General features: G+C 42.4%; 1 protein-coding gene across 1 annotated transcript in view; it reads right to left on the bottom strand.

Moving 5' to 3' along the window:
• Positions 1 to 23,712, bottom strand: part of tesk1b (testis associated actin remodelling kinase 1b) — a 132,869-nt gene that overhangs the window by 3,321 nt on the left and 105,836 nt on the right. The window contains exons 6-9 of the mRNA XM_043674568.1: positions 21,593 to 21,683; positions 19,879 to 19,962; positions 8,909 to 8,995; positions 7,836 to 7,974 (exon numbers count right to left, since the gene is read on the bottom strand). Coding sequence (XP_043530503.1) covers positions 7,836 to 7,974; positions 8,909 to 8,995; positions 19,879 to 19,962; positions 21,593 to 21,683 — 401 coding nt within the window. The remainder of the gene's footprint in view (positions 1 to 7,835; positions 7,975 to 8,908; positions 8,996 to 19,878; positions 19,963 to 21,592; positions 21,684 to 23,712) is intronic.

Raw genomic sequence — 23,712 nt, 5'->3', positions numbered from 1 at the left:
TACTGATAAGATTTGCTTTCCCAAAATGCAGCACCTCGCATTTATCTGAATTAAACTCCATCTGCCACTTCTCAGCCCATTGGCCCATCTAGTCCAGATCCTGTTGTAATCTGAGGTAACCCTCTTCACTGTCCACTACCACCTCCAATTTTGGTGTCGTCTGCAAACTTACTAACTGTACCTCTTATGCTCGCATCCAAATCATTTATGTAAATGACAAAAAGTAGAGGGCCCAGCACCAATCCTTGTGGCACTCCACTGGTCACAGGCTTCCAGTCTGAAAAACAACCCTCCACTACCACCACCCTCTGTCTTCTACCTTTGAGCCAGTTCTGTATCTAAATAGCCAGTTCTCCCTGTATTCCATGAGATCTGACCTTGCTGATCAGTCTCCCATGGGGAACCTTGTTGAATGCCTTGCTGAAGTCCATATAGATCACATTTACCACTCTGCCCTCATCAATCCTCTTTGTTACTTCAAAAAACTCAAACAGGTTTGTGAGGCATGATTTCCCATGCATAAAGCTATGTTGACTATCCCTAATCAGTCCTTGCCTTTCCAAATACATTTAAATACTGTCCCTCAAGATTCTTTCCAACAGATTTTCCACCACTGACGTCAGGCTCACTGGTCTATAGTTCCCTCGATTGTCCTTACCACCCTTCTTAATCAGTGGCACCATGTTTGCCAACCTCCAGCCACCTCATCTGTGGCTATCGATGATGCAAGTGGCCCAGCAATCATTTCTCTAGCTTATCAAATGGCTTTTGGAATGTACGTGCAGCAGATCAATTGTAACACTCATTTCTGTTCTTTCAATCCAAAAACACAGTAAAATTGGTTAAACATGATGTGTCCTTGACAATGCCATTTTTGCTTTGCTTAATTGATCCACTTCTCCAAGTAACTGTTAATTTTGTCCCAAACTATCACTTTTAAAAACTTCCCCATGTCTGACCTGAGAAACTTTACTTGCTCGGCTTAATCTGAAGCCTTTTTGATCAAGTGTGTTACACTGAAATTCTCCCATCCTTTGGACCATCTTAATATCGGAGGAGGACTGGGAGGTTGTTTTCTTACTAATGTTCAGGCATCTTCAGGTACCCATTGGATATCTATCCAATCTTGCTGAATGAAGAACTTCCAAGTACAGCCAGCCCATTTAGTAATGACTCCAGTGCCTAGATGAAGCTGAGCTCCAAAGATTAAATTATATTGTACTCAAGTTATCAAAACTCTGTAGTATTTTGCATTTAACCCTAAATTTTGTTGGTGTTGAATGATACTGGTAATTTGACTTCAATTTACATAAAACAAAAAACTATGAAGCTGGAGATCTGAAACAAAAGCAGAAATTGCTGGCAAAACTCAGATCAGGCATCATTTGTGTGGAGAAAGCAGTTTTAACGTTTCAAGTTCTGTTCTGAAGAAGAGTAAATGGATGTAAAATGTCAACTGTGCTTTCTCCCCACAGTTTCTGCCACATTTACTGTGTTTTAACATCAATCGCTGTATTTGACTTCGATTTATGTTGGATTGTATGCAGTTTTCATGCTGCCCAAGTCCTTTAGGCCAAGAAGAACAAGGCCCAACCGTTCTTGATGGGGATGGAGTGTATCATCAAGCTCAAGGGTGACAATCTACTGCCACGTTGAGCCACTCAATCCTCATTCGGCACCCTTGCCATCAGCTGGAGTCACAATCTGAAGACATGTCCAGCTATCAAAGCACAAGTATGGACCTGTCCAGATCTATGGGAAACATGCTGAGAGCATGTTTTCTTTGGCTGTTCAGTCAAGAACTCTGGGTCATAGATATGAGAGGGTCTGATTGAGATGAGAGAATATTTCTACATGTGAATTTTTGGAATACTGTGCCTCTTAGGCATGTAGATGCAGTCTTTGAATATATTCAAGAATGAGATCAGGAGAAAATAAAAGTTAAAAGTCTATCAGGATGGAAACTAGTCCAGTTGAATAGCCATGATCTTAGACAAGCTTAGCAGCATCTGTGGAGAGTCATATTGAACTTAATGTTAACTATCTCTCCAGAGATGCCAGCCCAGCTGAGGTTTCTCCAGCATCTTCTGTTTTTATTTCAGATTTCCAGCATCACAGCGTTTTGTATTTACACCAGCCATAATCATAGTAAATGGCAGACTGGATAACCTATAATAACCACTTAAGAGATTTTATTACAGTCCTCTGGAGCAGGGGGAAGGACTTGAACCTGGGGCACCTAGTTTAGAGGTAGGGACACTACCCATGCGACCAAGGTCCTTGATTGACTGGTGGAATAGACAAGATGGGTTTGTGGCCTGCTCCTCATGTGTTTCACATGGCCAAAGGAAAAGTCATAGAGAACTACAGCACAGAAACAGACCCTTTGGTCCAACGCATCCATGCTGACCAGGTACGTTTGCTCGCAGAGCTGGAATGTCCATTTTCAGATGTTTTATCACCATACTAGATAACATCAGTGAGCCTCTGGTGAAGTGCTGGTGTTGTGTTTAGGTTTCCTTGGGTTGGTGATGTTATTTCCATGTTTTTTTCCTCAGAGGGTGGTAGGTGGGGGTCTAAATCAATGTGTTCCAGTTGGGAGAGGCAGTAATGCACAGACTCCAACAAACAGCTCTGCCAACTCGAACAAACAGCTCTGCCAACCATCCAACCCAAACTTTGGGTCCGCTACGTGGATGATACCTTTGCCATCACTAAATGAAACAAATGGGAGGAAACCTTCAAGATCATCAATAATATCCTTACTGGCATAAAATTCACTAAACAGAAAGAAACCAACCAACAAACTGTCATTCCAAGATGTCACAACAGAGCAAACAAACAGTCAATGGGGAACTTCAAACCAGCGTCTACAGAAAAAACAACACACATGGACCAAATACTGAACTACCAAAGCAACCATCCCAATACCCATAAACAAAGGTGCATTAGAACATTATTTCAATGAACCACCACACACTGCAGCACAGAGGAATTATGCAGAGCAGAGGAAAATCACCTATACAACCTATTCAGAAATAACAGGTACCCAATGAACATAGTCCGCCAATTTCTCAGCAACAACCCCAAACAAGCAGACAAACATGCCCAGAAACCTTAGCCACTCTCCCCCTATATCAAAGGCATCTCAGAAATGACTGCCAGACTACTCAGACCTCCAGGCACAAACCCACCAACATACTAAAACAGCAGCTAATGAACTTGAAAGAACCTATACAGACAACAAGCAAAATGAACGTCATTTCCAAATACATTGCAAGAACTGTAACAAACACTACATTGGACCAATAGGCAGAAAACTAGCCACCAGGATACATGAACGTCAACCAACCACAAAAAGACATGACCCTCTCTCACTAGTATCCTTACATACAGATGAGGAAGGACACCCCCTTGTCTGGGACAATACATCCAGCCTAGGACAAGCCCAACAGAGACACTGGTGAGAATTCCAACAGGAACTCTGATCAACAAACACATCGATTTGGATCCCATCTATTACCTCTGAGAAAATGAACCAGAAATGACATCACGAACCCAAGGATACCTAAACATAAATAGAAAGCAGGACATAACACCAGTGCTTCACCAGAGGCTCACTGAGCCAGTTCTCCCAGTTCAGGATTTTTTTAATGGTTTTATGTCAGGTTATTGACAGTTATGCATTTTGTTTAACACACTCTCTGAGTTCTGAGTTGCCTTTCAGAAACAACTTTCTTTTTTTCAGGGCGTCTGACACTCCTGTTTACATGTTTTTCTTTTCAGTATGTCTTGACACTCCTTTTTTTTTAACAGCAATGTGGTTGACTCTTTTTTGCTTCCCCCACACTACCACCTAACTGCGGTAGTGCTTATTTTTCCCAGAAACAACTTTCTCTCTGAATTCGGTACAAAATATAAATTTAACCTATGCGCATTGTATTTCTGAATCCAAGTTATTACTGTAAGACAGAAAAGTGTAGCAGCAGACCTGAGCGTGGAACAAAGAGATTCAAACCTTTGTTGCTGTACCAGCTTTTTCAAAGACCATTCTATTTTACCCTACTCACTGGCTCTTCCTGCATACACCTGCAATTATTTCTCCAACCATTAATTCAATTTCCTTTTGGAAGCTATTATTGGACCTGTTTCCATCAGCTTTTCAGGCAGTGTCCTCCAAATTGTAAAGAATTGAATTATAAAATGTCATTTTTCATGTTGTTTCATGTTTGGTTCTCTTCGTAATTACCTTAAATCCCTAGCCTCTGGTTATCAAACTTCAGCCATGGGAAACAGTTCCTCTGTATTTGCTCTTTTTTAAACTTTTCATCATTTTAAACACCTGTAACAAATCTCCTCTTAGGTTTCTCTGCTCCAAAGAGAATATTGGTCTTTTCTGCCTATCCTTTCTGCAACCATTCCTGTAAAGCTCTTCTATAGCCTCTTCAAAATCATCTGTAAAGGGTAGTGAGAGAACCAGACAAAATTTGACTGGTCCCACATGGTGGACTGGGAGGTAGTGGTGCTGGGATGGGGGCCTGTAAAAATCATGTGGAGTTTCATCAGGATGACTTCCCAATGAAGTCCTGCTACTGCGGCTATTTATCAACCATGGGATTGGATGCACAGCAGCTGTCTGCTGCAAGGCCTCAGGAAGCTGATTAACATATGGAAATATACCCGTAAGGGCCTTTCTTTGAATGAATGATTAAGACAATAAGACATAGGAGTGGAAGTAAGTCATTCAATCATGGCTGATGCGCATTTCAGCTCCACTTGCCAGCGTTCTCCCCGTAGCCCTTAATTCCTCTAGACAACAAGAATCTATCAATCTCGGCCTTGAAGACATTTAGCGTCCCGGCTTCCACTGCACTCCGTGGCAATGAATTCCACAGGCCCACTACACTCTGGCTGAAGAAATGTCTCCGCATTTCTGTTCTGAATTTACCCCTCTAATTCTAAGGCTGTGTCCACAGGTCCTAGTCTCCTCGCCTAACGGAAACAATTTCCTAGCGTCCACCCTTTCCAAGCGATGTATTATCTTGTAAGTTTCTATTCGATCTCCCCTTAATCTTCTAAACTCCAATGAATACAATCCCAGGATCCTCAGCCGTTTCTCGTATGTTACACCTACCAATCCAGGGATCATCCGTGTGAATCTCCTCTGGACACGTTCCAGTGCCAGTATGTCCTTCCTGAGGTGTGGGGACCAAAACTGGACACAGTACTCCAAATGGGGCCTAACCAGAGCTTTGTAAAGTCTCAGTAACACATCGGTGCTTTTATATTCCAACCCTCTGGAGATAAATGACAACATTGCATTCGCTTTCTTAATCATGGACTCAACCTGCATGTTTATCTTTAGAGAATCCTTGACTTGCATTCCCAGATCCCTCTCTACTTTGGCTTTATGAATTTTCTCACCGTTTAGAAAGTAGTCCATGCTTGTATTCTTTTTTCCAAAGTGCAAGACCTCACATTTGCTCACGTTGAATTCCATCAGCTATTTCCTGGACCACTCTTCCAAACTGTGTTGATCCTTCTGCAGCCTCCCCACTTCCTCAGTACTACCTGCCTGTCCACCTAACTTCGTATCATCGGCAAACTTCGCTAGAATGCCCCCAGTCCCTTCATCCAGATCATTAATATATAATGTGAACAGCTGCGGCCCCAACACTGAACCCTGCAGGACACCGCATGTCACCAGCTGCCATTCCGAAAAAGAACCTTTATTCCAACTCTCTGCCTTCTGTCAGACAGCCAATCCTCAATCCATACCAGTAGCTCACCTCGAACACCATGGACCCTCACCTTACTCAGCAGCCTCCCATGTGGCACCTTATCAAAGGCCTTTTGGAAGTCTAGGTAGACCACATCCACTGGGTTTCCCTGGTCTAACCTACTTGTCACCTCTTCAAAGAATTCCAACAGGTTTGTCAGGCACGACCTCCCCTTACTAAATCCATGTTGACTTGTTCCAAACCGACCCTGCTCTTCCAAGAATTTATAAACCTCATCCTTAATGACGGATTCTAGAATTTTACCAACAACCGAGGTTAGGCTAATCGGCCTATCTTTTGTCTTGATCCTTTCTTGAACAATGGGGTTACAACAGCGATATTCCAATCATCCAGGACTTTCCCGGACTCCAGTGATCTTTGAAAGATCTCAACCAACGCCTCCGCTATTTCCTCAGCCACCTCCCTCAGAACTCTAGGATGTATAAGTCCTGCCCTGATTTGTCTTTACAAAATGCAGCACCTCACATTTATCTAAATTAATCTCTATCTGACACTCTTCAGCCCATTGGCCAGGATCCTATTGCACTCTGAGGTAACCTTTTTTGCTGTCCATGACATTTGCAATTTTGGTGTCATCTGCAAACTTACTAACTGTACCTCTTACGTTCACATCCAAATCATTTATATAATGAATGAAAAGCAGTGGACCCAGCACCGATCCTTTTAACACATCACTGGTCACAGGCGTCTAGTCTGAAAAGGAATCCTCCACCACCCTCTGTCTTCTACCTTTGAGCCAGTTCTGTATCCAAACAGCCAGTTGTCCCTCTATTCCATGTAACTCTGCTAACCAGTCACTATGAAGAACCTTGTTGAACACCTCACTGAAGTCCAGATAGATCCCGCTCTGCCCTCATCAATCCTCTTTGTTACTTCAATAAAGTTAGTGAGACATGATTTCTCATATACGAAATCATGTTGACTATCCCTAATCAGTCCTTGCCTTACCAAATACATGTAAATCCTGTCCCTCAAGATTCCATCCAACAACTTGCACACTAACGATGTCAAGTCCACTGGTCTTTAGTTCCTGGCTTTTCCTTATCACCTTCTTAAATAGTGGCACTACATTAGCCAACCTCCAGTTGTCTGGCACCTCACCCGTGACCATTGATGACACAAATATCTCAGCAATGGGCCTGGCAATCACTTCCCTAGCTTCCCACAGAATTCTAGGGTACATCTGATAGTTCCTGGGGATTTATCCATCTTTATGCATTTTAAAATATCTAACACCACCTCTTCTGTAATCTGGACATTTTTCATGATGTTACCATCTATTTCCCCAAATCCTAGACCTTCCATGTCCTTGATATGGAAGTGGCAGTGAAATGACTGTGGGCTAGCATTCCATAACACTAGGCTAATAATCTGGGGACGCTGTTCAAATCTCACCATGTTCCAATTTGGAATTGCAAACGAGCCTTATGACAATCATGTAACTATTGTTATTAAAAAACATATCCAATCTGACCTAGATGTAACTTCAGACCCACAGCAAACCAGTTGACACTTAACTGCCCTCAGGTTGATCACGCCTCTGAGTTCAAGAGCAACTACGATGAGCATTGAATACTGGCTTTATCAGTGACGCCACATTCCAAATCACCATTATCATCTGACTCAATTGGAAATGTCACTTCATATCGCTGAAGGATCCTCCCAGTGGCCAGCCTATTTACTGACTGGCTGACACCCCCAAATGACTAACAATGAACTTCATTGAATGGTAAAGGCTAAGGACTAACTCAAAATTATTCCTGAAGTATGGAACTAATCAGCCAGCATCCTGATAGTTGAGAACAATGAGGAACTAGTGAATTGATGCCATAACTCCATATGTGTAGATTTTAATGCCTCTTTCCATTTGTCACATAATCTCTTTTGTTTCCCTCTTTACATCTCTCTCCCTTCATCTTTGTATTTTTGCGACTCTGCCTGACTTTTCCTCCATCATTGCTGTCTTTCTTTTTACATCTCTCCCTCCATTCTTGAATTCATCTGAACATCCTTAACTTCTCAAATTCAATTTACCATTGTGTATAGTTGAAACTTCCACAGTGAAGTGCTGTTCTGCATTCTCCAGCCGTGAATCTGTGTTTTTACAGAGCTCCAGCATGGTCTCCAGCTTCTGGACAATCTCTGCAAAGGATGGGCGCTGAGTGGAATCCATCTTTAGCACACAGAAAACAGAAATACAGAAAGTTTCAGAGAACCAGGCAGCAGTTCTAGTGTCTAACTTTGCAGGCTGAATTGCAGTTAATTTTTTTTTAAAAACAGATCCATGACTTGTCCAAATCACCAGAACAGAACAGCAGTCTCACTAAGAATGTGTGGAATAACATTAGCACACCCCCAGAATAATGTTGCATCATATAGCTGGGAGAGACGCTCATCAGAAATATTTGAAAAATAACCACGAGAGAGTCGGGACATCACTGTGTGAATGTCCCTCCGTTCATAATGCCTGCTGGCCAGAAGATCTACAAAGCCAATAATTGTATTTTTTTTCCCAGCAACCTTACATTGAAGATAGGGCTGTGTTTGTAGAGACCCTTCACAAATTAAATCTCTTTCACAAGCTTATAACTTACTTGTTCCACAGCAACAAGCACACCTGACAGGCTGCAGGGAAGTCACTATTCTGAACACCAGCAATGTCACTCTGCCAGTGATCTGACATATAGTGAGCAAAGGTCCTCTGCATTGTCTCATCAAGCTTCAAGATAATATAATGGAGTTAAACACAGGGTAAAGCTACCTCTACACTGTCTCGTCCATCACTCCCAGGACAGGTATCCTGCAAGGTAATCAAACTATATCGTTCCATTAAACCAACTTGAACTGAAACTTAGTTTAATGCATTTGGAAATGTCATGCCAGCTTTGCTCGGGAAGCTCCAAACCATTTCAGAAAAGTGGTTAGAACAGAGTAGATTCCCTACAGAATTGCCACCTATCAACAATTTATGTTAGAATATCCCCTTCTAGCATCATTTGATATGATTCAGGTGAAATTGCTTGGATGATAAAGACAGCAACCTGTTTTTGCAAACTGGACAATGTCACTATCCCAAACTCCTTCTACAAACTTCAGTTGAGACTCACAACACAGCAGTGGATAGCCAGCTTCAAGAATGGAGGCGGACAGTCTCCCACCATTGTCTCAAAAGTATTCACATCTAGGCCGAAGTTCTAAAGGAAAATGGAGAATGGAGATGTCAGTTCATTCAGTTACTTGCAGGCATGCACCTGAAATGCTGTCAACAATTTTGGACCCCATCTAAGGGAAAGACATACTGACATTGAAGGGAGTCTAGAGAAAGTTCACCAGTTTGATTCCGGGAATGGAAAGCCTGTCTTTTGAGGCTTCTTTGAGTAGATTGGGCCTGAACTTATTGTAATTTAGAAGAATGAGAGGAGACCTTATTAAAACATACAAGCTTCTTAGGAGATTGACAGAGCCAATGCTGAAAGGTTGTTTTTCCTTGGGGAAAGAGTCTAGGACTAGAAAGCATAACCTGAGTAAGGGGTACCGATTTAAGACAGATGAGGAGGAATTTCTTCTCATGGAGGGTAGTGAATCTGTGGAATTCTTCACAGAGGGTTGTCGAGGCTCGGTCATTAAGTATATGCCAGGCTAAGGTACACAGATTTTTAAACTGGAAAGGAATTGAGGGTTAATGGGGAAGAGGCAGCGAAATGGAATTGTGGCTCGTCAGATTAGCTATGACCTCATTGAATGGCATAGCAGACTCAATGGTCTGCATGGCCTACTTTTGTGCTTACATCTTGAGGTAATTGGAAGTGTGGAACACTCCTGGTTTGAACAATGGGCCCTCTAATAGCAAGTTACAGTGAAAAGGAGTAAGAAGATAGAAAGTTAAAATAAGCCAGTGGCCACCAAGAACTTAACTGTGATTGGCCAAATTTGATTCATATTACTATTGTAACATCTAGTCTTTGATTATTTGCTTTGTTTGCCCCTGTCTATGACAGGAAGATAAGATGGCTGCCAATTCTGATTTCACAAGCAAGACTGTTGTGGATAGAAATACTTGGGGGTACCTGAGAGGTCAGGATTTGGATGGATTTTGTAATGCTGTTTCTGTATGATAGAGTAAAGCCAGTAGGTGGTGCAGTACTCCTGATTCAAGGGAATGTTGAGTAGAGTCTGTGTGAGCTACTCTGGAAGACAAACAAGCTATGAACACCTTTACACAATGAATTGTAATGGATAACTGTCCGCCAAACTGTCAAAAGGCAAGATTAGGGGATTTTGATCAGTTTGGAGAAAGTGAGGGCTGCAGATGCTGGAGATCAGATTGAAGAGTGTGGTGCTGGAAAAGCACAGGTCAGGCAGCATCCGAAGAGCAGAAAAAAACGACGTTTCGGGCATAAGACCTTCATCAGGAATCTTGATGAAATGTCGATTCTCCTGCTCCTTGGATGCTGCCTGACCTGCTGTGTTTTTCCAGCACCACACTCTCGATAATAATCAGTGGCTTGTTATAGGTATGGAAACAAGTTTAAAACAAACGTTGAACCAGTTGAGATACAATGTGATACTGTGGTGATTAGGAAAATGCACATTTGTTCTGGAGAAATAAGCACAATAATTGTCTATTATTCATATCTCCCATTTTCACAGCAAAATATACTCTGTTTTGGCCCAATACACACAGTCCTGTTTTGATCCTCTCATATTTATCACCATCTTTGTTCCATCTGTAGATCTACAAGATGGTGGTGGTGGACCTCCTTGTTCCTGGGTGATGGAGTGGTTTATCTGAATAGGTCAGACTAGAGAGAAGAGTACATTACATTGGCTTGGGATTGGAGTCACTGATCAGTCAAATGTAGTAAGGTCAGCTTTCCTTCCCTAATGGGGTATCTATGACCAACTGGGATTTTGTGACAATCCAACCAAGTTCACAGTTAGAATCCCTACAGTGTGGAAACAGGCCATTTGGCTCAACAAGTTCACACTAACCCTCTGAAGATCGTCCCACCCACATTCACCCCCCCCACCCCCCCAACTCTATCCCTGTAACCCTGCATTTCCCATGGCTAATCCATCTAACCTATACATCCCTGGACACTATCAGAATGTAGCATGACCAATCAGCCAAACCCACACACCTTTGGATAAGGGAGGAAACCAGAGCACCTGGATGAAACCTCATGCAGGCACTGGAGAATGTGCAAGCTTCACACAGCACTTGAGGCTAGAGTTGAACCTGAGTCCATGGCACTGTGAGGCAGCAGTGCTAACCATTATGCCACCCACAAGTGGTTATTTGTATTGGTACAATCATTTTGCTTCAAATTGAATTTAAATTCTTAAATTGCCATAAAGGAATATTAATTTGCATGTCTAGTTTAAAAGATATTATTGCCATAGAGGCAGTCCAGTGAAGGTTCATCAGATGTGTTTCCAAGATGGTGGGGCTGTTCGATGAAGAGAGATTGGGCCTGTCATCTCATTGAAACCCACAAAATACTTGAATGGGATTGGTGAGGTAAGTGCAGGTAAGATGTTTCCAGCATTTAGGGAATCTAAAATCAAGAGGCAAACTTAAAAGGAGATGACATTTAGGACCAAGATGAGTTTTGTTTTACTCAGGGGGTGGGACATTTAAAGGTCAACATGGATAAATATTGGATGATCAATGGCATAAAGGATTATGGAGATGGGGTGGGTAAAATACATTGTAGTGTTTAATCAGCTGTGATCATATTGAGGGAGGCAATGGCCTAGTGGTGTCATCACTAGACTATTAATCCAGAGATCCTGGTAATATTCTGGGGTTCCTGGGTTTGAATCCAGCCAGAGCAGATGGTGATATTTGAATTCAATAAAATAAATAAATGATGACTATGAAAAATTGTCAATTGTCAGGAAAAACCCATCTGGTTCACTAATGTTCTTTAGGGAAGGAAACTGCCACCCTTACCTGGTCTGGTCTGGCCTGTATATGACTCCAAATCCACAGCAATGTAGTTAATACTTAACAGCCTTCTGGGCAATAAATACTGTCCTGGCCAGTGATACCCACATCCCACCACTGAATAAAAATAAAATGGTAGCACAGGCTTGGCAAGCCAAAATGGTCCACTTTCCTATTAATAGTCCAGCAAGATAAGCAAATGCATATTTAAACAGAGAGGACTTTTATGACTGAAGTCAGGAATTTCATATCATCTGAGTCAAAGGCATTTAGAGTAAACTTCCAGATGGAGTTATGGAGGCAAAAGCTCAGACTCATTTAAGAATTGATTGCCACAGCAGACGAACATAAGGTTTTCTCTAGATCAGTGAAAAAGGATGGGCTGACAGACCTCCATCATCTGTCTCAATCAGAAAATGCTACAATATGATTCACTTCATATTTGTCTAGATCTGGGACTTTTGGAGTTCTCATCAGTTCTTATGTAGGTACATCATCATTTACTTCTTGAAGGAGAGAATGAGAGTTATGTGGCATTATGGGCAAATTTCTTCCCTTTAATTTCCCTTCTTGTTAAGTGCTTATAGGTCTTTGTTGTTTGTTGGAGTCTTTCCTTGTCACAAAAACACTGTTGTACGTCTGAATAATTTTGTATGTGAAGTAGTAAACAGTCCCATAAAAATGCAAATCTTTCTTCTCCCTTCCCCCACAACTCCAGTTGTAGCACCCAACAGGTCTCAAACATTAAGATAGGCTTTCAACAAGATATTGGTATCTTGCTTTTTACTGTAAGTCCATCCATCTTGGCAGGGACTGTGTCCTGATGATGTGTCATAAATGATTTATTTGGCCTTCACACATCATAAAGCAATGCATTATGTACAGTATAGAGGCTGAGCTCTCACAATCATCTCAGAATACACACAAAAACAAAACAAAAGATTCCACTGAATGCAGAGAAAGGACACATGCAGCCACATTCTGAATAATTCACATTGTATGGAGCCTAACCACAGGCTTCTCATTCAAAATTAATGTACTGACAAAAGTGGCAAAGGGCTGATAAGGAAAAACAGATCTTCCATTTGACAATGGATTTTCATGCTGGGGAGATGGTACATAATTCCCAGTGTCAGCATTGACCTCTCCTCACTCAAAGTACAGAATGCTGCCCATTCAAGATGATTCCAGAATCTTAAGCTCATAATCCAAGTTGAGATTCCACTGTAGTACTGAGGGAGCCCTCTGAAGTGGGCACAAAATGTCCCATGACATTTAAAGACCAGGGAAATATCTCAGAGACATACCCAACATCACAGTGCTTATGATCAGCACATTTACAAATGAGGAACTAAGCAGGAATCACAATTCCATTTTTAATTCACGTGTGGGACATAGGTGCTATTCCTGGTTGCTCTTGAAAAGGTGTTCTTGAACTGCTGCAGTCCATATGCTTTACATAAACCTACTATGCTAATAGAGAAGGAATTCCATCACTGACACGGTGACACTGGTGGTATGTTTCCAATTCAGGATGATAAGTGACTTGGAGGATAAGTTGGTGTTGCTCCCATGTATCTGCTGCAATTCTGGATGGAAGTGATCGTGGATTTGGAAGCCTTATCAGCCGTAGTGGGTGGCACAGTGGTTCGTACTGCTGCCTCACAGCGCCAGAGACCCGGGTTCAATTCCCGCCTCGGGCAACTGTCTGTGTGGAGTTTGCACATTCTCCCCACGTCTATGTGGGTTTCCTCTGGGTGCTCCGGTTTCCTCCCACAGTCCAAAGATGTGCAGGTCAAGTGAATTGGCCATGCTAAATTGCCCGTAGTGTTTAGGTAAAGGGGTAAATGTAGGGGAACGGGTGGGTTGCATGTCGGTGTGGACTTGTTGGGCCGAAGGGCCTGTTTCCCCACTAAGTAATCTCATCTAATCTTTGGAAGGTAGTGTCTAAGGAGCCTTGGCGAATTTCTGAAGTGCATTTAGAGGAGGGCATGCTCTGCTGCTACTGAACATTGCTGGTGGAGGGAATGAATGTTTGTGGATCAAGCAGGCTGTTTTTTTTCCTGGATGGTGTCAAGCTTCTTAATTATTGTTGGAGCTGCATTTATCCAGGTGTCAGAATATTCTGAAGAAGAGTCACTGAACTCGAAATGCTAGCTGTTTTCTTGATACAAATACTACCAGACCTGCTTGGTTTTCCAGCATTCTTTGAATAATCATGCGGACAAGGTGGTTTCTCTACTGGAAGTTTTATAAAAAGGGATCAAGAAAGGAATGGCGCAGGTATCCATATCTGCTAATAAAAAAAATAAACATTTCACCTTACCATCCTCACTGGCACCACTCCCAGCCTCGTCGCCAGAGTAGAAACATTTCTGGTTTAATCCAGAAAGAGGGTGTAGAACTGGAATGCATTGGCAAGCACTGCATTCCTTGTGTAAAATACAAACAAGCAGGTACGTGAAAGACAACTGCACCTGCTTCAAATTCCATGCTTCACACCCTTAGCATTTCCACAGCTGCTCTTAAGTATCAGCTTGTTAGCACTGTTGTAGAAAATGGAGGGGTTCAGCCCCACTCGAGGGTCAAGTATGTTTTCCAGAATGGTACTTCATTAAAATAAAAAGCAAAGAAAGGGTATTAAAAAAATCTGTAAGGAAAATGCAAGCTGTTTTATAAATAGATAAAGGGCAGGAATATAAATAGGATAAATGTAGGGATATTAGATTAGATTCCCTACAGTGTAGAAACAGGCCCTTCGGCCCAACAAGTCCACACTGTCCCTCTGAAGAGTAACCCACCACCCCTATATTTACCCCTGACTAATCCACCTAACACTATGGGCAATTTAGCATGGCCAATTCACCTAACCTGCACATCTTTGGACTGTGGGAGGAAACCGGAGCACCCGGAGGAAATCCACGCAGACATGAGGAGAGAATGTGCAAACTCGGCACAGACAGTTGCCCGAGGTGGGAATTGAACCCGGGTCCCTGGCGCTGTGAGGCAGCAGTCTAACCACTGAGCCACCATGCCGCCCATTACAAAGCTAAAAGATGATTATCGAGTCGAGGCAAAGGGTTCTTAATGAACATTTTTCATCTATTTTCACAAAAGAAGGATATTATAGACAGTGCACTTGAAGAGTATGACATATTGAATGAAATACAGTCAGTTCTGCTAGAACGCATTGTTCCATCTTACATGGTCTCGTGTTTGAAGAAAATCATGCAATAGTTGTGCCATTTAAGCTAATGGGGCCGGGATCGCATCATAGCCAGTACAGTTAAGGGAGTTTGTATTCTGCAAATAACTCTTAAATTCTTCAATTGCAGTAAAGCCAATTCACATTGAGGAAATGCACATTACAGCAGAACCGACTGTTTTATGACATTACATAACTACAGGGCAATCAATTAATTTCAATATTGAGAAACTTTTCAGAAGAAAGTCTGAGGGACAGCATAAATTGTCATCTGGAGAAGCATGAATCAATCAACAGTAAGCATGGTTATGCTAACGAAATTGAATTTTTTGAGTTGGGGCGGCGTTGGTGAGGGCTGAGTCTTTGATGTGGTTTATATGAATTTTAGCAAGACATTTTGCTAAATGTCTTGGGGCGGCATGGTGGCACAGTGGTTAGCACTGCTGCCTCACAGCGCCAGAGACCCGGGTTCAATTCCCACCTCAGGCGACTGACTGTGTGGAGTTTCCACCTTCTCCCAGTGTCTTCGTGGGTTTCCTCTGGGTGCTCCGGTTTCCTCCCACAGTCCAAAAATGTGCAGGTCAGGTGAATTGTCCATGCTGAATTGCCCGTAGTGTTAGGTAAGGGGTAAATGTAGGGGTATGGGTGGGTTACACTTCGGCGGGTTGATGAAGGAGCGTCGCTCCGAAAGCTAGTGTGCTTCCAATTAAACCTGTTGGACTATAACCTGGTATTGTGTGATTTTTAACCTTTTATATCCATTTGAGCGTGGCAGTGCCTCTCTAAAAGGTCAAACCAGCATTTATAAAAGATAATACACCCTACAGGTAATCCTACCACTTCAATCTATGATCCAGGCATTAATTTCTCTACTAAGGGAAACGGAAGCTTCTTTCCATTCCATGAAGGCTCTTTAAAATTCTATGCATCTCATGTTTACATGTGCGTACTCAACTATGACCATCAAGTCAGGAGATCAACCTTCATTCAATGGAGAGTACAGGAGAGCATGCCAGGTATAAGTAAAAATGAGATGTCAACCCAGCAAAGCTACCCAACAGGACTAGAGTGTAGTGGTGGAAAAGCACAGCATCCGAGGAGCAGGAAAATCGACGTTTCAGGCAAAAGACCTTCAACAGTACTCACTTTCGCCTACCAACAGGACTACTTGAATGTCAAACAGCATAAACAGCAAATGATAGTCACAGATTTAATTTAAGCTCTGCAGTTCTGCCATGTCCAGTTGTGAATGGTGGTGAACAATTCAACTCCATCAGTGAGTTGTTTATGTCCCCATCCTCAATGATAGAAGAGCCCAACATCTCTGCAAAAGATACAGGTGAAGCATTCGTGGCGATGTACAGGCAGGAGTGATGAGTGGATAATTCATTTTGGCTTCCTCCAGCAGTCTTCAGCCAATTCGATTCACTCCATGATATCAAGAAATGTTTGGAAACACTGGATACTGCAAAAGTTATTAGCCCTGTCAACATTCTAGGGATAGTACTGAAAATTTGTGCTCCAGAATTTGCCACTTTACTACTTGAGCATTTCTGGTACAGTTACAATACTGACATCTACCCGACAATGTGGAAAATTGCCTGGGCATGTCCTCTGCACAAAAAAGCAGCACAAATCCAATCCAGCCATTGACTGCCCCATCAGTCTACTCTCAATCATCAGAAGAGTGATGGAAGGTGTCAACAACACTGCTATCAAGCAAGATTTGCTTACTGATGCCCAGTTTGGGTTCCACCAGGGCCACTCAGCTCCCAACTTCATTACAGCCTTGGTTCAAACATGAACAAAAGAGCTGAATTCCAGAGGTGGCATTAGAGTGATTTGCCATTGACATCAAGGCCACATTTAACTGAAAGTGGCTTCAAGGAGCCCTCACAAAACTGAAATCAATGGCTGTCAAGGGGCAAACTCTGCTCGTTGGAGTCCCACGTGGGAAGATAGTTGTTGTTGGAGGTCAGTCATCTTAGCTCCACAACATCACTGTAGGGAGTTCCTCTGAGTATCCTAGACCCTCCATTATAAATTCAGAAGTAAGGATGCTTGCTGATTGCACAATATTCAGCACCATTTGCAACTCCTCAGATACGGAAGCAGTCCATGTTCATATACAACACAAATGCCAGACAATGACAATCTCCAATAAAAGACAATCTAACCACTGACCCTTGATGGTGTTAGCATCACTGAATCCCCCACTATCAACATCTTTTGGGGTTACCATTGACCAGAAACTTAATTTTTGACTTGCCGTATAAATACAGTGGCTATATGAGCAGGTTAGAGGTGAGAAATACTGTGGTAAGTAACTCACCTCCTGACTCCTCAAGTCTGTCCACCAAGGCACAAGTCAGGAATGTGATGGAATACTCCCCACTTGCCTGGATGGGTGCAGCTCCAACAACACTCAAGAAGCTTGACACCAACCAGGACAAAGCAACCTGCTTGATTAGCAGTGCACCAAGCATTCACTCCCTCAACCACAAAAACCCAGTAGCAGCAGTGTGTACTACCAGAAGATGCACTGCAGAAATTCACCACTTTCCAAAACCATGATCACCTGGAAGGACAAACCTGGGAACACCATTGCTTGCAAGATCCCCTCCAAGCAAGTAACCATCCTGACCTACCATTCCTTCACTGCTGCTGGGTCAAAATCCTAGAATTTCTACCCTGAGAAGGCTGTGGGTCAACCTACAGCATAAATATTCAATTCCTGACAAAATCTTTGTATATATTTCTATACCGTCTCTGTTGTAATCAAATCTTTCCTGTCATGCAGTGAACAGAACTGGTCTGGCCAAACTAATGTTTTATACAGTTCTAGTGAAATCTCTGCTATTATAGTCTATGCCTTGGCTAATTTTAAAACAAGTATCCTATATAAGTATCTTATCTATTTGTTCTACTACCTTTCAGGAATAGGTGGACATGGACTCAAAGGTGCTTCAACACTTCTCCCATTTGGAATGTATCCCTTTGCCTTGTCTCCAAATGCATCACTTCATATTTTTCCCCGATTGAATTCAATTTGCTATTTTTCTACCACCAACCACTCCATTGCTTTCTCATTGTAGTCTACAGCGTTCTCTTCACCACAAAGCCAGTATTCCATGATATCTGCAAACTTCTTAATCATGTCCCCTTAATCTAAGTTTAAATCATTGGTATAAAGCACAAAAGGCTAGGTATTTAGTATTGCAGATTCCCACAGGATGCAATCCTCCAATGAATTTTAAAAAAATACGCTGTTGCTCTTCTGTTTTTGTTTCTTTACACTGATCAATTTTTGTTCAACCTAACTCCTTTCTCTTGATCCCATTTCCATTTGCAACCTCAAAATTAGATTAGATTACAGTGTGGAAACACAGAATTTATAGCAAACATTTGCAGTGTGATGTAACTGAAATTATACATGGAAAAATTTTTCAATGCAAATTTTTGCTATAAATTCTATGTTACGATCGAGCCCTCCACAACCACCTGATGAAGGAGCGTTGCTCCGAAAGCTAGTGTGCTTCCAATTAAACCTGTTCGACTATAACCTGGTGTTGTGTGATTTTTAACTTTGTACACCCCAGTCCAACACCGGCATCTCCAAATCATGGATATAAAAAGGAACAGTCAGTAAAATTGAGAGGTCATTGAAAAAAAACACCAAAGGTGAATGGAGGGATTGAGTTGTTTCACTAAAGCTGGGTCAAGGCTCTACCATAGAAGATGGAAACTGGTGGTAAACTGTACCTTCCAGATACAGATGTAGAGAGTTGCACCATTGAAAGCAGATGGTGATGTAGTGCGCTGTACCACTGATAGTGGATATAGGCGTGAGCTATATCATCGAAGTTAGATACTGATACAGTGTGAAAGGCAGGGAGAGCACGATGATCTGTAGACTCAAAAGATGAATATGGCTGCAATGAGCTGTAACTCAAAGATGGATACAGGTAGCATGTATATAGAGGCAGTGAGCTCCACTATCCAAGGATAGAGGCCCTGTGAATGGTGCCATGATCTTGTCATCTTGTCTCCTCCCTGTCACTGTAACCCACCCACCCCCCCCCAAATCAGATCTCCAATGCTGGCCTCTTGCTGGTCAGCTTCATCACACCCTATAAAGCCACCAGAAAGAAGCTGCTTGGTGCTATGTTTGACTTATTCCATGGCAGCAGTAACCACAGGTCACAGATACTTTCCTCATCCCAGATATTGAAGGGTCATCAATCTGCAATATTATTTCTGTTCCTCTCCATGGACACTGCCTGACCTGCTGAGTGTTTCCAGCATGTTCTGGTTTTGATTTCTCGTCACTGCAGAATTTCACTTTTCTATAATTCAGTGACCATGTTCTGCGGCCACATAACTCCACCTCATGGTCAGTGATAGCCACAGATAAGGTTCATAATAGCACGTTATTGGGGCCAATTTGGTAACATCCAGCCTTCCATAATGCACCCTGTGAGAAATCATCCAAAATTTTCATGCCCATATTTTAACTCGTATCAAGCACTATTCACTAAGTGCCCTGTGTTGACTGACCATCACTGCCTCCTGGACTAGTAACATCTTGATTTTAAAATTTTCATGTTTAAACCTCTTCAGGGCCTACAGCTGTATCCTCCCCTTACCCTATAACTCTCCCAAGATCTCTATTTCTCAAATTCTGGCCTTTTCTGCATCCTGATTTCCTTTGTTCCATCACCAGCAGTCTAGGCCCTAAGCTCCAGAATTCCACCTCCAAATGTTTCTGTAGTGCTCCTTAAAATCCTCTTCACTGAACAAGATTTTGGTCAACTGTCTCAACAGTTCCTGTTATGTCTTGGTTAAATATTGTCTGATTATCTTATATTTTTTTTGACATTTTGCTATGTTAAAGGCACTAAATAAATGAGAGTTGTTCTTACCTCAGTGCGGGGCAGATAATCTGGATCAGCTGGTATCCGAGCAATGATCTCGCACAAAATGATGCCATAAGCGAAGATATCCGTCTGCAACAGGAATATGTGCAATCAGAATGACTAGAGGGAGATTTTAAAGCCTGATATTTGTAGCACATTAAGTTTTGTTTCTGCCTTACTATTCCAACTTTTCTGTTCATAGAATGAGAATATTGCTGGCTAGGCCAGCATTTATTGACCATCCCTAATTGCCTAGGAGTGCAGTTAAGTGTCAACTATGTTGCTGAGTAGATCTAGAATCACAGGTCGGCAGATGGACTTTTAGGGGAGAAAGTGAGGACTGCAGATGCTGGAGATCAGAGCTGAAAATGTGTTGCTGGAAAAGCGCAGCAGGTCAGGCAGCATCCAAGGAGCAGGAGAATCGACGTTTCAGGCATAAGCCCTTCTTCAAGCTCTGATGAAGAGCTCATGCTTGAAACGTCGACTCTCGTACTTCTCGGATGCTGCCTGACCAGCTGTGCTTATCCAGCACCGCACTCTTTGACCCTTCTCCACACTTCTCCGATGTTAAGCATTAGTGCCAGATTAATGCTGAATTTTAAATTAAAAACATCTGTCAAGTAACTTCCATTAATTTACAAGGATGGAAAAATAAAAACAGGAGGCCTGGGTTCATGAATCACTTGCTCTAGTGGTGTGTAATCACTTCTCTGAATGAGTTGATATAAAAAAAAGTAAAAACAATTCAGATTTTTAAAGAATATTCATATTTTGGAATTTTCACCCTGCAAACTTATACTCAGACCTAGAGATCTTTGAGCAACCTGTTCCAGAAAATAAACAGGGGCAGACAAATCTACTTTAGAACCAAAAGACTATCTACTCCAGTATCATACAGTCTGGTCAAAAGCCATTTAGGCATCAGCGGATGCTGGTGAGAGAGGATGTGGACATAGGAGGATTGGAGCAGGCAAACAATGATATTAAGTGTGTTATAAAGAGTATCACTATCTCTCACTCTCCAAGTCCATGAGAGAAACAAATTCACTCACAGGTCCATAAGGAGACCTGTTATGTAAAGTATTTCTCTTGTTCGACTTATGACATTGAATTTCTTTGGTTGTTTGTCTGCGGACTGTGATTGGGCTCAGTTCCAGTTAAAGCTCTATCAATCTCTTTCTCAGTGCCAGATTAGGGAAATGAGAGTTGGTGGGGAGTGGTTACTTGTTCCTTTTGGTTAAATAAAAGCAAAATACAGTGGATGCTGGAAATCTGAAATAAAACCAAGATTTGTGGGCGGCACGGTGGCACAGTGGTTAGCACTGCTGCTTCACAGCGCCAGAGACCCGGGTTCAATTCCCGCCTCAGGCGACTGACTGTGTGGAGTTTGCGTGTTCTCCCAGTGTCTGCGTGGGTTTCTTCCGGGTGCTCCGGTTTCCTCCCACAGTCCAAAGATGTGCAGGTCAGGTGAATTGGCCATGCTAAATTGCCTGTAGTGTTAGGGAAGGGGTAAATGTAGGGGTATGGGTGGGTTGCGCTTCGGCGGGTCGGTGTGGACTTGTTGGGCCGAAGGGCCTATTTCCACACTGTAATGTAATGTAATGATATGCCAGAGCAACTCAGCAAGTCTGCCAGTTAACAGAGAAACCATCTAATCTAAACTGTGTAAAAGTTTTGCGTTGGATATATGACTGTTCTTCTTTTAGCTGCCTGGTGTTACCTTCTCATCATATAGCTCTCCTCTCAGGACCTCAGGTGCCATCCAGTAGGGTGATCCAACCACAGCCAAGCGCTCCTTCTCCCCATCACCACTAGGACAGAACACACAACAGCAGCAAGTGAGGACTTCATCTGTTGGACACTGCTCAGCTTCAGGTCAATTTCGATCAACTTTATAAGTGTTGAGAGCAAATATAGACTAAGTTCACTACATATATACTATTTACAACATATTATTAGTAAAAATGACTTGGACTAAGTAAATGAATATAATGTGGCCAAATTTGCATACAACACAAAAATAGGTGCAAAGTTTTTAGATTTAGATTACAGTGTGGAAACAGGCCCTTCGGCCCAACAAGTCCACACCGACCCGCCGATGCGCAAACCACCAAGACCCATACCCCTACACCGAACACTACGGGCAATTTAGCATGGCCAATTCACCTAACCTGCACATTATTGGACTGTGGGAGGAAACCGGAGCACCCGGAGGAAACCCACGCAGACACGGGGAGAATGTGCAAACTCCACACAGTCAGTCGCCTGAGGCCGGAATTGAACCCGGGTCTCTGGCACTGTGAGGCAGCAGTGCACATTATACATTAAACATCTTCATTTCTGACCTTATGATGGTGCGAAGGTCATTAATATAGCAGCTGAAGATGGTTGGATACTAAGCCACCATCCTGAGGAACTCCTGCAGAGATGTCCTAGAGCTGAGGTGACTCACCAACAACCACAACCATCTTCCTATGTGCCAGGTATGACTCCCATCCAGTGGGAAGATTACTCCCCAGTTCCCACTGATTCCAATTTTGCTCCTTTATATTATAATCTGTCAAATGCCAAGATATTCTCACCTCACCTCTGGAATTCAGCTCCTTAGTGTTTTGACCAAGGTTGTAATGAGGTCAGGAACTGAAAGAGGCTGGCAGAATGCAGACCAACTTTCTAGGGCAAGTTATTGTTGAAAAAGTGTCACTTGATAGTACTGTCAATACACTTTCCATCATTTTATAACTCCTTACATGGCTTGGCATCGTATTTTCATTTCGTTTTGCTCCTGTGAAGGAGCATAACTTTACTGATGCAAATTTCTCTAGATGGATGTAATCCAGAGTTATTAGGGTATCTCTGCACCCAGCCTTTGAGTGGAGATAAAAATTAGCCTTGCTTTGAAAAGTACATCAATTTACTAAATTAAAAAGGTTTTAAAAGTAAACAAACTTGGGCTTCAGCGTTCAGTCAGAACCAGTCCTACAAACTTTATGAGCAAATTCAATGTTACATTCTGACCTACTTTATTAGAGGCAGCCTGCTAAGCAATTGGAGTTTGACCTTTGAGATTTGCTCTTCTCTTGTGAGTGGTCTTGACAAGTATATGGATGACCCAATCAAATGGGAGACATTTTACAGGTTGCCAGAGGGCCCATGCTGTCATCTAACTGCTGATTTAACAGCTCCACTCAACAAATATCTCATTTAACCAAAGGTCAGGGAAAAATCAAAATGTCGTACCAAAATGTTTACGAGCTTATTAAACATCAAGCCGTGAAACACCAGGTTCATCCAGCAGAAACAAGGCTCACCAGCCAGCATGAGATCATCCCAGACTGTGGGGACTCCAAACAGGTCACACAAAATCATCTAGACCCATGAGGATATTAACTCATCTTTCTTTTTAGCCAAACATAATTATAGTATACTTCTAATACAACATTTTAAATTAAGAGCCTACATAAATATGTCAAAATAATTATACCCCAAGTGTTGTAAAGGAACACTCTGCTTCAACCACCAATACCACACTGCAATCAACAGTGTTGTCAGTTTTGATATTGGGCAATAAATAATAAATTTAAAATCAGAAGATTATCTCAAACTAATCCCAAACTTAGGTCTTTAAAATAAACATTGCACTATGCCTGTATAACTAGGAGAAAAAGTGAGGACTGCAGATGCTGGAGACCAGAGTTGAAGAATGTGGTGCTGGAAAAACACAGCAGGCCAGGCAGCATCCGAGGAGCAGGAGAATCGACGTTTCGGGCATATGCCCTTCTTCAGGAATGAGGCTGGTGTGCCAAGCAGGCTGACATAAAAAGGTCTTGGGGGGGGGCA

This window comes from Chiloscyllium plagiosum, chromosome 2 (genome assembly GCF_004010195.1).
Source record: "Chiloscyllium plagiosum isolate BGI_BamShark_2017 chromosome 2, ASM401019v2, whole genome shotgun sequence".
Classification (NCBI taxonomy): domain Eukaryota; kingdom Metazoa; phylum Chordata; class Chondrichthyes; order Orectolobiformes; family Hemiscylliidae; genus Chiloscyllium; species Chiloscyllium plagiosum.
This window is presented reverse-complemented; position numbering and strand designations above follow the sequence as displayed.